Raw genomic sequence first — 15334 nt, forward strand, 5'->3', positions numbered from 1 at the left:
AAGACTGTGTTTGTTGACCGGAACCCCTGGTGATTACATTGAAAACGGTTTGACATATTGGATGCAATCTTCTATTCTTATTATACTTCAGATTACACATTTAAGGAGAGCAAATCCAAATACAACCCTGAAATCAGCTGTAACTGTAAGTAGTAAAACAAAGTTTAAAAGGATGTTTGAGTGAGCCTGAATACAGAAAATTGTGAAGTCACTTCCGGACATGGTAGACTTCTCATCACCATGATTGCCAAAAGGCACAAATTCCTAATTTAAAAGGAGACCAACACAAAACCACTATTGAAATTTAGAATTTTATTAGAAAAACGAGACCACATTTTCACTCAAATATTCTCCAAACAACCTCCAGGCTCACAAACCCACCACATACCAGACTTTCCTCCCCCCCTCTTCCACTTCAGTCAACTTTGTCTGATAGCTGTTGTGTGTGAAATGCTGCCTATGGCAAAACAATCTCCAGGGGAATGACATGCATTCTTAAAGTGAGATGTTACTAATGTGCATCCTCATCCAATTACACTCATTGGTATAGTCCACATTACCGATGTAAAAACAAATGTATCATATGTAGATGTTTATTTGTATGCAAAGTATTCTCTCCCAGTTCAGACCCATGATAATGTCAAGAAGAATGAGCCAACTTGGGGCTCCTCTGTACTGAAAGGAATATCAGCATTTAAGGATTCAAATGTCTAATAACAGAAATAAAAGGATACATCTTTAACCACACCTATGTGGCTTTACATATCACTGTACATACATATATATACACACAGTTTTCATAGACCAGATAGACTTGATAAACAGGATGAAGCTAGAGAATATCCAAGCTTCTTCTATTGCATTTCCACTGGAGTCATCAGTTGACCGGACAGAAGCAGAGCTACATGTACAAATTAAACCCAAATGGCATCACGGTAGGACAAACAAATAATTGCTATAAACACAGATGCAAATAAATGTTTTTAAAATGGACAGGATATATTGTTTTTGACAATGAAATTACGAAGGGGTGGAAGGACATACATTATTTTACTGCAAAAACACAGTATGTGAGAATTACTTGAAGGCAATAGCCGCCGTTCAGAACACGTCTACGCTCCCAAGCCCATCAGTCCATGTTCCCATTGTCTCCATGACAATCTCAAAGGTTTTACTGCTGGCCTTCCTTCTTCTCTCCAGCTCCACCTTCAGATGATGATCCAGAGCTGTTGCTGCTGTTGCCTTCCCTCTCTGACGCCATCTGGGAAGAAATGGACAAATATTCAGTTAATAAATAATATTTCAATTTACCCATTGTAAAAATGTATGTTGGGCTCTTGATTGACAAGCTAAGCAAACAATCCAGGCTTATTCCAGGTTATTCCAACTGTTAGAACTGCAAGTTACGGAAAGTAGGTAAGTGTTGAGACAATTACCTTCTTGTAAGCAATTTCAAAGAGTTTGAGTGATGCCTGCTGGAGGGTGGTGGCAGCCTGTTTAATATTCTCGCCAGTCTCTTCGTCCTTCCGTGACAGCAAGTCTCTCACTTTGGTAATCTCTTCCTTCAGTTTGTTGCACTGAAAGATGGGGGAAGAAAGTCAAATACTGGGACTATGGAATTTCCTGATATTTGGGATGTTTCAGATGCATATCTGTTGTCAATTTTGTTGTTCAGTGTCCTCGGGTTTTTTGAAAAGCCCTTTAAAACCAATGTATTAATATAATAAAATGTCCGACATGCCTCATCAGCAGGGAGCTGATCCTTGAACTCTTCCATCTTGGACTCAGTGTCATGGACGATGCCCTCGGCCTGGTTAACAGCCTCAACACGGTCCTGGGCAAAAACAAACGGATTCAAGGCCAACTGTCAGCATTCAGTCACACGGTCATCAAAACACAATTCCAGCTGGGAGTAGCCTGCAGTTAATGTAACTAATAAAAGTTTAATGGATGCTTGATGGAGAACATTTTCAACCCTACCTTTCGCCTCCTGTCCTCCTCGGCGTACTTCTCTGCATTCTTAACCATGTTCTCAATGTCATCCTTGCTGAGGCCACCAGAGGACTGGATAACAACTGGAGAAGTGAGGGGAAAGGCAGTGTTAGACAAAGTAAATTCATACTATTGAACACCTACTATAAGTTAACATGTATTTCAAGGGCAGGTTGTTAGATGATCTTACTCTGCTGTTCACGGCCTGTGCCTTTGTCTTTGGCAGACACGTGCACGATTCCGTTGGCGTCAATGTCGAAGCAGACCTCGATCTGAGGTACGCCGCGTGGGGCAGGTGGTATTCCAACCTGCATGAGAGAAACACCAGTAAGACATTAGTATCCTTCAGAGACCTAAAAGATACTAAACTTAAAGTGTAAGTATGAATCAGCTAGGACACTTACCAGAGTGAACTGTCCCAGGATCTTGTTATCTGCTGCCATCTCTCTTTCTCCCTGGCATACTTTGATCTCCACCTGGGTCTGGCCATCAGCTGCTGTAGAGAACACCTAAGCACAAGGAAAAATGCATCAGTACCACTGATGAAGTATATACAATTAATATACGTTTCACCAGACTGCCTCAGACAGAACGAAATCTGATATTTGTCCCTCACCTGGCCCTTCTTGGTGGGAATGGTTGTGTTCCTGTTGATAAGTTTGGTGAACACCCCTCCAAGGGTCTCAATACCAAGAGACAGGGGCGTGACGTCCAGAAGGAGCACATCAGTAACATCTCCAGCCAGCACACCTCCCTGGATGGCAGCTCCAATGGCCACAGCCTCATCTGGGTTGACTGACTTGCTGGGGGCACGGCCAAACAGGTCCTGGACTGTCTGCTGGACCTGGGAGAGAAGACAACAGGATGGGTGGTCAGAGGGGCAGAGCATGATGAAGAGGTGGGATAGAACCAGGGAGAGATCTGCTCACCTTGGGCATACGAGACATACCACCGACCAGAAGCACCTCGCCGATGTCCCCCTTGGAGACCTCTGCATCCTGCATGGCCTTCTGGCAGGGGGCCACTGTCCTGCGGATCAGGTCAGACACGATGCCCTCAAACTGGGAGCGGGTCATCTTCATGTTCAAGTGCTTGGGGCCAGAGGCATCCATGGTCAGGTAGGGCAGGTTGATGTCAGTCTGTGGGAGAACCAAGGATCTATGAGTGTTCATCTTCACTGAAAAGGGGGTAACCTACAGTGAGCTCCAGAAGTATTGGGACAGTGACACATTGTGTTGTTTTGGCTCTGTACTCCAGAATCTTGGATTTGAAATTATACAATGACTGAGGTTAACATGCAGATTGTCAGCTTTAATTTGAGGGTATTTTCATCCATTTCCGGTGAACAGTTTAGAAATTACCACACTTTGTACATAGTCTCTTACACACCCCCCCCCCCCCCATTTTAGGAGACCAAAGGTATTGGGACAAATTCACTTGTGTATTAAAGTTGTAAATCATGAAGGGTTTGGTCACATTCATAGCACGCAATGACTACAAATTTATTGGATGCATTTACATCTTGTTTTGGTTGTTTCTGTAGTCGAATTGTCCCTACCCTGACCGACAGTCCCCTCAGCAACGACCATCCCCTGTCCAATCCCACTCCAGCAGAGGCAGGACACCAGCGCCTTCATCACCTTTAAATACCCACACCTGTCACTAACCAGTGTGGCAGACCTTACCGCAAGTGTTTTGTTACAAGACACCTTTTCTCTTGTAACCCTTTGTGTATTTTTTTATTTTTATTTTTTGTAACCCTTCACTAATATTATTGAGATTCATGTACGTTTGTTTCCTTTGCATCCTTGTTAACCATCCCATCCTTACATCCTCAACCTTATCTTCAACAATTCAACTGAAATAAATTGGGCAACAGCCCTTTGAACTCCAAACCCCCATTAGGGTTTTAAGATACACACAACCACGATAGCCCCAACTCAAACCAACAGTTACAGCAAGGTAGTCCTTTTATCACAACTCTGATCAGTTTACACATTTCAGATTGTGCCCAATAGAAATTTTTTATAAATGTCATTCGACTTAGTTTTATTGTAATAATAGAATGTTTCTAAAAACTTCTATACTGGGAAAAAAAGACTTTACCGAGTTAGTTCATAAGGAAATCAGTCAACTGAAATAAATTAATGTGGCCCTAATCTATGGATTTCACATGACAGAGAATAAAGATATGCATCTGTTGATCACATACCTTAAAACAAAAAAGTAGGGGCGTGGATCAGAAAACCAATCAGTATCTGGTGTGACCACCATTTGCCTCATGCAGCGCAACATCTCCTTCGCATAGACTTGATCAGGCTGTTGATAGTGGCTGGAACATCGTACACGTACATCGTACACGTCGACCAAGAGCATCTCAAACATGCTCAACGGGTGACATGTCTGGGTATGCAGGCCATTGAAGAACTGGGACATTCAGCTTCCAGAAAATGCAACTGTTCGTTTTCCATAGCTTAAGCCTGCCCATACCATAACCCCACCATGAGACAGTGTTCACAACATTGACATCAGCAAACCGCTCACCCACACGACACCATCTGCCCGGTACAGTTAAAACTGGGATTCATCCGTGAAGAGCCCACTTCTCCGGCGTGCCATTGAAAGTGAGCATTTGCACACTGAAGTGAGTTACGACGCTGAACTGCAGTCAAGTTAAGACCCTGGTGAGGATGACAAGCATGCAGATAAGCTTCCCTGAGTGTTTGAGCAGAAATGTTTCAGTTGTGAAAACCCAGTTTCCTCAGCTGTCCGGGTGGGTGGTCTCAGATGATCCACCAGGTGAAGAAGCCAGATGTGGAGGTTATGGGTTGGTGTGGTTACATGTGGTCTGTATTTAGGAGGCCTGTTGGCCATACAGCCAAATTCCCTAAAACAACGTTGGAGGTGGCTTTTTGTAGAGAAATTATCTATTCACAAGAGTCTGCACTTTTATCACAGTAATTGTATAATTTTAAATCCAAAGTGCTGGAGTACAGAGCCAAATCAATGTGTCACTGTCTCAATACTTGGAGCTCACTGTATATCAGTCTTACATACTATTACAATCTCCATATACACATCATCTTAATTTGGTGTTAAGGTTTACTCAAGCTCCGTAGGGCTGGGCGATTTGGCCTAAAAAGCAGAACTTTTGTTGGCAATTTTATGGCCAATTCACGATATACTTAAAAAGTTCTCTAAATAAGATGTTGTACAATCAAAGGTCAAATATTCTGCATTTCAAACAGTCCGCAATAATCTTATGAATTCAGGGCTTGTGAAATTATACATAGGCTAAATATAAGCCTTCCACAGGGGTTGATATCTATACAAGCATTATAGTCTGTTTTTTACCTCTACATAGTGTATAATACACAAACAATAGCCTAACTTTGCTGGGGGACAATAGGGAGATTCGGGATCGAGATGCAGGTGGGAAAACAGTGCAGTCTTTACTTCATGCCATCTTGGCTGAGCAACCATGTCAAGCACAGGGAAACAGACTCTCAGAAGAGGAATGGTCTTGTATTTTTGTTTAGCCAGTTGCTTCTAATTAGCTGGGTGGCTATAGAGATTAGCCTTGAATCACTACGAGTAGTGCTGTGCAGACCAATTTATGGAGTGCTTATGGACAGCTCCCTGAAGTGCAAGAAGTATGACTGTTTTGACTTCTGCGGAGGCCGCATTACGGTAAATGCTATATGGCCACTGCAGAGCCTTAAAAAAAAAAAGGGAGCATGCAGCCACAGCAGAAAGAGTGAAAAATATGACAACTACTTGATTCTTACAATACAGACATTTGGAATATCGCGCACAACCACATTTGAATATCGCCAAGCCCTAGAACTCTGCAATGCATGTTTGTTAGCCCTTAGAGTAGGGCTGCCCCAGAGTGCAGGCACAGCAGCTCTGCTACAGCTCATCATCCACTAAAACAGTTGCTCTAATGTGGCCTGGTCCAGAAGACTTCCTCTCCCAGCAGTGTAGCTAGCTCAGGCATAGGGCTGGCCTGTACAGCCAACTACTGCTGTGGGATTACAGATTTTCAAATACAGACAGAGGGTCCAGGGACTGTATAAATTACAAACAAGTTACCTCTGTTGACAATGGTCTTGTTTAGACTAATCGTTAGCCTACCAAATAGGTAATGAGAGAAATGTCTGCTGTGGGATGATGAAACTCGCCTGCAGGGATGATGACAGTTCACATTTGGCTTTCTCAGCTGCCTCCCTCACTCGCTGCAGAGCCATGCTGTCTTTGGTCAGATCAACTCCAGACTGGAAAGAGAAATCAAAGGTTTGATCAAAATGGTTGGCTCACGTGAATATGGCAGATGCGCTTGGTCATAGAAAGGTGTGTATCCAGGATATCTCCCCCTTCTCACCTCTCGCTTGAACTCCTTCACAATGTGGGTTAGTAGGTGCTGGTCAAAGTCCTCTCCACCCAAAAAGGTGTCTCCGTTGGTGGACTTCACCTCAAACACGCCCTTCTGGATCTCCAGGACAGAGATGTCAAAGGTACCACCTCCCAGGTCATAGACTGCGATGCTACAAATCAGGGACAGGTATGAAATATGAGCCAAAAACACCTTCAGGCATGGATCAAAAAATGTTAGGGTCATGGCTAAGGTCTCATAAATTAACCTGTTGTGGTATAGGGGGCAGTATTTTCACAGCCGGATAAAAAACGTACCCGATTTAATCTGGTTACTACTCCTGCCCAGAAACTAGAATATGCATATAATTAGTAGATTTGGATAGAAAACACTCTAAAGTTTCTAAAACTGTTTGAATGGTGTCTGTGAGTATAACAGAACTCATAGGGCAGGCCAAAACCTGAGAAGATTCTATACAGTAAGTGCCCTGTCTGACAATTTGTTGTCCTTCTGTTGCATCTCTATCGAAAAAACAGCATCTGTGCTGTAACGTGACACTTTCTAAGGCTTCCATTGGCTCTCTAAAGCCGCCAGAAAGTGGAATGGGGTGTCTGCTGTCTCTGGGCAAAGTATAGGAGCAGAGTTTGTAAGTGGTCAGCCTGGGGACAGTGAGACTGGAGATGCGCAGTCACGAGACTTCTCCATTTTTTTCTTTCAGTCTTTGAATGAATACAACGTTGCCCGGTTGGAATATTATCGCTATTTTACGAGAAAAGTAGCATAAAAATGGATTTTAAACAGCGTTTGACATGCTTCCAAGTACGGTAATGGAATATATTTAATTTTTTGGTCACGAAATGCGCTCGCGCGTTACCATTCGGACCTGAACGCACGAACAAAACGGCGGTATTTGGATATAACTATGGATTATTTGGAACCAAAACATTTGTTGTTGAAGTAGAAGTCCTGGGAGTGCATTCTGATGAAGAACAGCAAAGGTAATCCAATTTTTCTAATAGTAATTCTGAGTTTAGGTGACCCCGAAGTTGGCGGATGTCGAAATAGCTAGCCGTGATGGCTGAGCTATGTACTCAGAATATTGCAAAATGTGCTTTCGCCGAAAAGCTATTTTAAAATCTGACATAGCGATTGCATAAAGGAGTTCTGCATCTATAATTCTTAAAATAATTATGTATTTTGTCAACATTTATCGTGAGGAATTTAGTAAATTCACCGGAGGTTTTCGGTGGGTATGCTAGTTCTGAACATCACATGCTAATGTAAAAAGCTGGTTTTTGATATAAATATGAACTTCATTGAACAAAGCATGCATGTATTGTATAACATAATGTCCTAGGAGTGTCATCTGATGAAGATCATAGGTTAGTGCTGCATTTAGCTGTGTTTTGGGTATTTGTGATGCATGCTAGTTGCTTGGAAATGGCTGTGGTTTTTTGTGTCTATGTACTCTCCAAACATAATCTAATGTTTTGCTTTCGCTGTAAAGCCTTTTGGAAAATCGGACAACGTGGTTCGATTCAGGAGAAGTGTATCTATAAAATGGTCCTATGTTAGAGAACTTTGAATTATGACATTTTGTGGTTTTAAATTTGGCGCTCTGATTTGTCACTGGCTGTTGAATAGTGTGAGACGATTTCATCCCACCTCCCCTAGAGAGGTTAACAGCAGTTTGTAGGGTTGTTGTAGTTACATTCTGTCCTGAGTCTTGTCCAAACCATAGGCCAGAGCAGCAGCAGTGGGCTCATTGATGACTCGCAGCACATTCAGCCCAGCAATCTGACCAGCATCCTTTGTGGCCTGTAAACAAAATTAGTTACTCAATACAAACATCAAATAAAATGTTTGTCACATGCGCCAAATACAACAGGTGTAGAACTTAGTGAAATGCTTACAAGCCCTTAACCAACAATGCAGTTAAGAAGTGTTAAGAACGTATTTAAAGTAAATAAAAACATAATTTAAAAAAAGAGCCACAATAAAATAGAGAGCCTATATACAGGAGGTACCAGCACAGAGTCAATGTGCAGGGGCACAGGTTAGTCGAGGTAATATGTACCGTACCAGTCAAAAGTTTGGACACGCCTAATCACTCAAGGGTTTCTTTATTTTATACATTGTAGAGTAATAGTGAAGACATCAAAACAAATTTTTTTATTTATCCTTTATTTAACTAGGCAAGTCAGTTAAGAACAAATTATTATTTACAATGACAGCCTAGGAACAGTGGTTTAACTGCCTTGTTCAGGGGCAGAGCGACAGATTCTTGTCAGCTCAGGGATTCGATCTAGCAACCTTACAGTTACTGGCCCAACACCCTAACCACTAGGCTACCTGTCGCCCCAAGGTAGCCATGTGAGAACACATGGAATCATGTAGTAACTAAAAGTGTTAAACATATCAAAATATATTTGAGATTCTTCAAAGTAGCCACCCTTTGCCTTGATGACAGCATTGCACACTCTTGGCACTCTCTCAACCAGCTTTATTAGGAATGCTTTTCCAATATTCCTGAAGGAGTTCCCACATATGCTGAGCAGTTGTTGGCTGCTTTTCCTTCACTCTGCAGTCCAACTCATCCCAAACCATCTCAATTGGGTTGAGGTCAGGTGATTGTGGAAGCCAGGTCATCTGATGCAGCACTCCATCACTCTCCTTGGTCAAATAGCCCTTACACAGCCTGGAGGTGTTTTGGGTCTTTGCCCTGTTGAAAAACAAATTATAGTGGGACTAAGTGCAAACCAGATAGGATGGCGTATTACTGCAGAATTCTGTGGTAGCAATGCTGGTTAAGTGTGCCTTGAATTCTAAATAAATCACTGACAGTCACCAGCAAAGCACCCCCACACCTCCATGCTTCAAGGTGGGCACCACACATGCGGAGATCATCCGTTCACCTACTCTGCGTCTCACAAAGACATGACGGTGGGAACCAAAAATCTCAAATTTGGACTCAGACCAAAGGACAGATTTCCACCGGTCTAATGTCCATTGCTTGTGTTTCTTGGCCCAAGCAAGTCTCTTCTTACTGGCATCCTTTTGTAGCGATTTCTTTGCAGCAATTCGACCATGAAGACCTGATTCACTCAGTCTCCTCTGAACAGTTAATGTTGAGTTGTGTTACTTGAACTCTGAAGCATTTATTTGGGCTGCAATTTCTGAGGCTGGTAACTAATGAACTTATCCTCTGCAACAGAGGTAACTCTGGGTCTTCCAATCCTGTGGTGGTCCTCATGAGTTTCATCATAGCGCTTGATGGTTTTTGCGACTGCACTTGAAGAAACTTTCAAAGTTGTTGAACTTTTTAGAATGGACTGACCTTCATGTCTTAAAGTAATGGACTGTCGTTTCTCTTTGCTTATTTGAGCTGTTCTTGACCTAATATGGACTTGGTATTTCACCAAATAGGGCTATCTTCTGTATACCACACCTACCTTGTCACAACACAACTGATTGGCTCAAACACATTAAGGTAAGTAATTCCACAAATTAACTTAAGGCAGACCAGTTAATTGAAATGCATTCCAGGTGACTACCTCATGAAGCTGGTTGAGAGAATGCCAAGAGTGTACAAAGCTGTCATCAAGGCAAAGGGTGGCTACTTTTTAGATTCTCAAATATATATTTTGATTTGTTTAACACTTTCGGTTACTACATGATTCTATATGGGTTATTTCATAGTTGATGTTTCCACTATTATTCTACAATGTAGAAAATAGTACAAATAAAGAAAACCCCTTTTGACTGGTACTGTACATTTAGGTAGAGGTAAAGTGACTATGCATAGATTATAAACAGAGCAGCAGCGTATGCCAATAGTCCTGGTAGGCATTTGATTAGCTGTTCAGGAATCTTCTGGCTTGGGGGTAGAAGCTGTTAAGAAACCTTTAGGACCTAGACTTAGCAGTCTGGTACCGCTTGCCGTGCAGTAGCAGAGAGAACAATCTATGAATAGGGTGGCTGGAGTTTGACAATTCTTCAGAGGGCATAGCAGGATTTCTTATAAGTATCCGGGTTAGAGTCCCGCTCCTTGAAAGCGGCAGCTCTACCCTTTAGCTCAGTGCGGAGGTTGCCTGTAATCCATGGCTTCTGGTTGGGGTATGTACGTACGGTCACTGTGGGGACAAAGTCATCGATGCACTTATTGATGAAGCCAGTGATTGATGTGGGGTACTTCTCAATTACATCGGAAGAATCCCAGAATATATTCCAGTCTGCAAGCAAAACAGTCCTGTTGCATAGCATCTGCTTCATCAGACCACTTTCATATTGAGCGAATAACGGGTACTTACTGCTTTAGTTTTTGCTTATAAGCAAGCATGAATCAGGATAGAATTATGGTCAGATTTGCCAAATGGAGGGCGAGCTTCGTACGTGTCTCTGTATTAAAGTATCTGGCCATTAGGAACGCCACCTCTGGATGAGCATTTTCTTGTTTGCTTATGGCCTTATACAGCTCGTTGAGTGAAGTCTTATTGCCAGCATCGGTTTGTGGTGGTAAATAGAACGCTATGAAAAATAGATAAAACTCTTGGTAAATAGTGTGGTCTACAGCTTATCATGAGATACTCTGCCTCAGGCAAGCAAAAGCTAGAGACTTCCTTAATATTAGATTTCATGCACCAGCTGTTATTTAAAAACAGACAGACCGCCACCCCGTCTTACCGGAGGCAGCTGTTCCATCTTGCTGATGCACGGAAAACCCAGCCAGCTGTATGTTATCCATTTCGTTGTTCAGCCACGACTCGGTAAAAACATAAGATACAGTTAATGCCCCGTTGGTAAGTTAGTCTTGGAGCTCATCCAGTTTATTCTCCATTGTACGTTGGCCAATAGGACTGATAGTAGAGGCGGATTACCCACTCGTCGTCGGATCCGTACATGGCATGTTGTGTTCGCTTATCATTTTAAAAAGGCTAATTGATCATTAGAAAACCATTTTGTAATTATATTTGCTGAAAACTGGCGTACTGATTAAAGAAGCAATAAAACCGGCCTTCTTTAGACTAGTTGAGTATCTGGAGCATCAGCATTTGTGGGTTCGATTACAGGCTCAAAATGGCCAGAAACAAAACTCTGAAACTCTATTCTTGTTCTGAGAAATGATGGCTATTCCGTGTGAGAAATTGCCAAGAAACTGAAGATCTAGTACAAAGCTGTGTACTACTCCTTTCACAGAACAGCGCAAACTGGCTCTAACCAGGATAGAAAGAGTGGGATGCCCCGGTGCACAACTGAGCAAGAGGACAAGTGCATTAGAGTGTCTAGTTTGAGAAACAGACACCTCACAAGTCCCCAACTTGCAGCTTCATTAAATAGTATGTGCAAAACACCAGTCTCAATGTCAAAAGTGAAGAGGCGACTCCAGGATGCTGGCCTTCTAGGCAGAGTTGCAAAGAAAAAGTCCTATCTCAGACTGGCCAATAAAAATAAAAGATTAAGATGGGCAAAAGAACAGACACTGGACAGAGAAACTCTGCCTAGAAGGCCAGCATCCCAAAGTAGCCTCTTCACTGTTGAGACGGGTGTTTTGCGGGTACTATTAGCCTTCTAAAATGATCAACTTGGATTAGCTAACAGAGCATGCCATTGGAACACAGGAGTGATGGTTGCTGACAATGGGCCTCTGTACATAAAATATATATATATATATATATATATATATATATATATATATATATCTATATATATATATATATATATATACACACACACACAGCTACAATAGTCATTTACAACAACTATGTCTACACTATTTCTGATCAATTTGATGTTATTTAGAGGGACAAAAATGTGCTTTTCTTTCAAAAACAAAGTCATTTCTACGTGACCCCAAACTTTTGAACGGTAGTGTACGTCCGATATCGCTCTTTCCCATGCGAATGACGGTGATTTGGGCCTTGTCCGGTGTCTTAAGTAAATCCTTTGCGTCCGACTTGTTAAATAATCTTCGTCCAGTACGAGGTGAGTAGTCGCTGTTCTGATATCCAGAAGCTCTTTTTGGTCACAAGAGACAGTGGCAGAAACATTATGTACAAAATAAGTTACAAATAATGCAAAAACAAAATAGGTTAGGAGCCGGTAAAACGGCAGCCATTATATGTACTGATCAGTTGAGAGGCTTGCTAGATCACCATTCTGTGAGTCAATGGCAAAGGCATAGCTTTTGGCCACCAGTGTGTTCCAGTCAAATGATTTAGCAGACAAAGAAAAGGCTCTTACCTGTCTCTGCGAGTCATTGAAGTAGGCTGGCACTGTGACAACGGCATTCTTCACATTGTGACCCATGTAGTTCTCTAAAACCAAGACAATTTTACAATGAGCAAGTTTTAGAACACAGGCAGGCGTAGTTGGGAACAGAATTGGCATGCTAGTTTTCCCCCTGGGGGCAATAAAGATTGATTGGTAGTTTACCTGCCGTCTCCTTCATCTTCATCAGCACGAAGGCACCGACCTGGCTGGGGGAGTATAGCTTTCCGTGGGCCTCCACCCAGGCATCACCATTGGAAGCACGGACAATTTTGTAGGGCACGTTCTTCCTGTAAAGCCACAACAATAACCATGTCATACATTCATCTCCAACTACAAAATATTTTACATTTACATTTTAGTCATTTAGCAGACGCTCTTGTCCAGAGCGACTTACAGTAGTGAATGCATACATTACACGCATTTTTTTTTACTGGCCCCCCCGTGGGAATCGAACCCACAACCCTGGCGTTGCACACACCATGCTGGCGTTGCAAACACCATGCTCTACCAACTGAGCCACAGGGAAGACTATTTTCCAACTAATGATGCGTTACAATGGCTAGTAAGGTCTGAGACCTAATTTAAAAAACACTCACAGGTCCTTCTGAACCTCTGCGTCATCGTAACGGCGACCGATGAGACGCTTGGTGGCATAGAGGGTGTTGTTAGGGTTGGTGACTGCCTGTCTTTTAGCTGGCATGCCCACCAGTCTCTCCCCATCAGCTGTGAAGGCGACCACTGAAGGAGTTGTCCTTGCTCCCTCTGCATTCTCCAGTACCTGTCACACAACAAACTATTCATTAACAGACTAGAAAAGGAACTATAAGAGGAGGATATCAAAGGGATCTAAGGTATTTTCATTACACAGGTCACACAAACATAAAATTACTGGTAAAACTTCAACCGACTTTTGCTTGTTTGCCCTCCATGACTGCCACACAGGAGTTTGTAGTTCCCAGGTCAATTCCAATCACAGATCCTTTGATCGCCTCCGATCTGTAAAACAATGTCAAATAGTAAGTAAAAATGCCAATAGCTGCTCATGGATGTTATAGGAATAAATATTGTATAGTAACGTTAAATAACTAACAATACTTACGCATAGTCACGTCTGGACATCGCTCTGAAAGCATCTTGTTGGAACCCATTCCAGCAAGCCTGGCAAAAAAACATTGATTAGCTTCCATGACTACTTAGTGAAATCTGTTTAACTTCTTCAACCAATATGAGAAGAAACTCAGTCTAGTTTCAATTCACACAGTGCATAGACATGATGCACAGTAATCCACATTTGGTATAAAGAAACGCAAAAGGTGTCCATTAGTGAAATAGTTATAGATAAGCGTGTGTAACATTATGTTTGGTTATGATATTTGAACATTATGAAATAGGACTGCGGTGTACTAGGGTGGGTGCACAGGGACACCACAATGAAGGTCACAGATGTTCTCTTCACATAAGAAAATGAATGACAGCCCCATTCACGACAAGACCGGTAAACTTCAGCAGCTTGCTAATGCTAACATTATCTTGCGCAATAAAGGAACCGTGTCTAACCAGCTAAAGGGCTTGACACCCCGCTTAAGTCAGTTGGAACCAACTCACTGGTTGAGGATTTAGCTAAAACACATTGAAATAACACGAGGTGGTTATACAAACATCCATGTTAGGTAACGTTGGCTTGATAGCATTAGCTTGCCTGAGAGGACTAGCCTCTGCTGTGGTCTTCAAATTCAAATCAGACCTTACGAGGGAAGTTAGCCAACTAACGTTAGTTACTTAACTTATCCCCACTATGATCGCCAATGAACATGACATAGTATGTTTAGTTCAGACGAAGGACAGATGAATGATAAATAAAACATCCTGGCTAACTCTGGCTAGCCTAAAAGTTAACTTGTTAGCTAACATTAGTTAGTTACTACTAGTTGCGTCATAGCTAACGTTAACTGACTAGTTCGTCTACCTGACCAGGCTAAAGCTGGGAACATAGTTAGCAAGCTAGATAATAATTTAACAGTTAGTTACCTACCATGACTTGACAATTGTTAACTAGCTAGTTATTCGTGTTATCCACTACCAGACGCTAGTTTACTAACGTTAGCTAGTGTGGTACCCAACGACGTTAGCTAACTGCGACATTTATCTAACGTTTTTAGTTAGCAAGCGAGCTAACGCTTAGCCATTAGTTATCCTACATTTCGTGTTACACCTATTGGAAACGTTTAATTAACCTAACATATTGGGAATTTTTGGGTGACAATTTTAACTGACTTACCTTCTTTATCAAGGAGGACACGCTTCTTGAGCAATTCGGAGAGGGGAGAGACCTTGAAGCTGTTCTTGCAACACTTAACATTTTTGACAATTCTGGTAGCAAGCTAGTTGGCTTTAAAATGGAGGCCGCAATGATCAAATCCAAACTGTTGAGCTTTTGTCGATTTGAGTGGGACCCGGGTATAGATATCTAATTTCGTTGGAGATATGCAATTTCCACGACAAATCTAGGAATATATTTAGCCTGTCAGAACCGGTATGGCAGCACGACTGCTCTCCAACAATGCAGTTGAACTTGCGATTTTCTCGAATTAACTGACACATGAGTTGTTCCATGCATTGAGAAACGGACCCATTTTAGAAACTTAAAGATTGCCTGAGTAAAATTACATAATTCAAAAATAAATTACAACGTTATCC

General features: G+C 42.1%; 1 protein-coding gene across 1 annotated transcript; it reads right to left on the reverse strand.

Annotated features, from left to right (window-relative positions):
- Window positions 1–297: 297 nt before the first annotated feature.
- On the reverse strand, window positions 298–15242 carry LOC106604950 (stress-70 protein, mitochondrial). Its single transcript, XM_014200110.3, has 17 exons — window positions 14916–15242; window positions 13737–13795; window positions 13546–13633; window positions 13234–13415; window positions 12800–12924; window positions 12608–12681; window positions 8079–8185; window positions 6377–6539; window positions 6177–6269; window positions 2922–3131; window positions 2609–2836; window positions 2397–2501; window positions 2183–2300; window positions 1981–2075; window positions 1742–1834; window positions 1437–1577; window positions 298–1261 (listed from the first exon to the last, which is right to left on the reverse strand). Exons 1-17 carry the CDS (start codon window positions 14994–14996, stop codon window positions 1172–1174), a joined length of 2052 nt encoding a protein of 683 aa, XP_014055585.1. The 5' UTR covers window positions 14997–15242; the 3' UTR covers window positions 298–1171.
- Between the last annotated feature and the right edge of the window lie 92 nt (window positions 15243–15334).

The sequence above is a fragment of the Salmo salar genome, chromosome 05 (genome assembly GCF_965601325.2).
Source record: "Salmo salar chromosome 05, fSalSal1, whole genome shotgun sequence".
In the NCBI taxonomy this organism is placed as follows: Eukaryota; Metazoa; Chordata; class Actinopteri; order Salmoniformes; family Salmonidae; genus Salmo; species Salmo salar.

Bases quoted from the DNA above. Each gene is read 5' to 3' on its own strand.
- LOC106604950 (XM_014200110.3), bottom strand. From the start codon at position 14,996: ATGTTAAGTGTTGCAAGAACAGCTTCAAGGTCTCTCCCCTCTCCGAAT. The intron at 6,540-8,078 runs GTAACTACAACA...CCTGATTTGTAG, and splicing joins GACAAGACTCAGGACAGAAT to CATCGCAGTCTATGACCTGG. The intron at 2,837-2,921 runs GTGAGCAGATCT...CTTCTCTCCCAG, and splicing joins GTATGTCTCGTATGCCCAAG to GTCCAGCAGACAGTCCAGGA.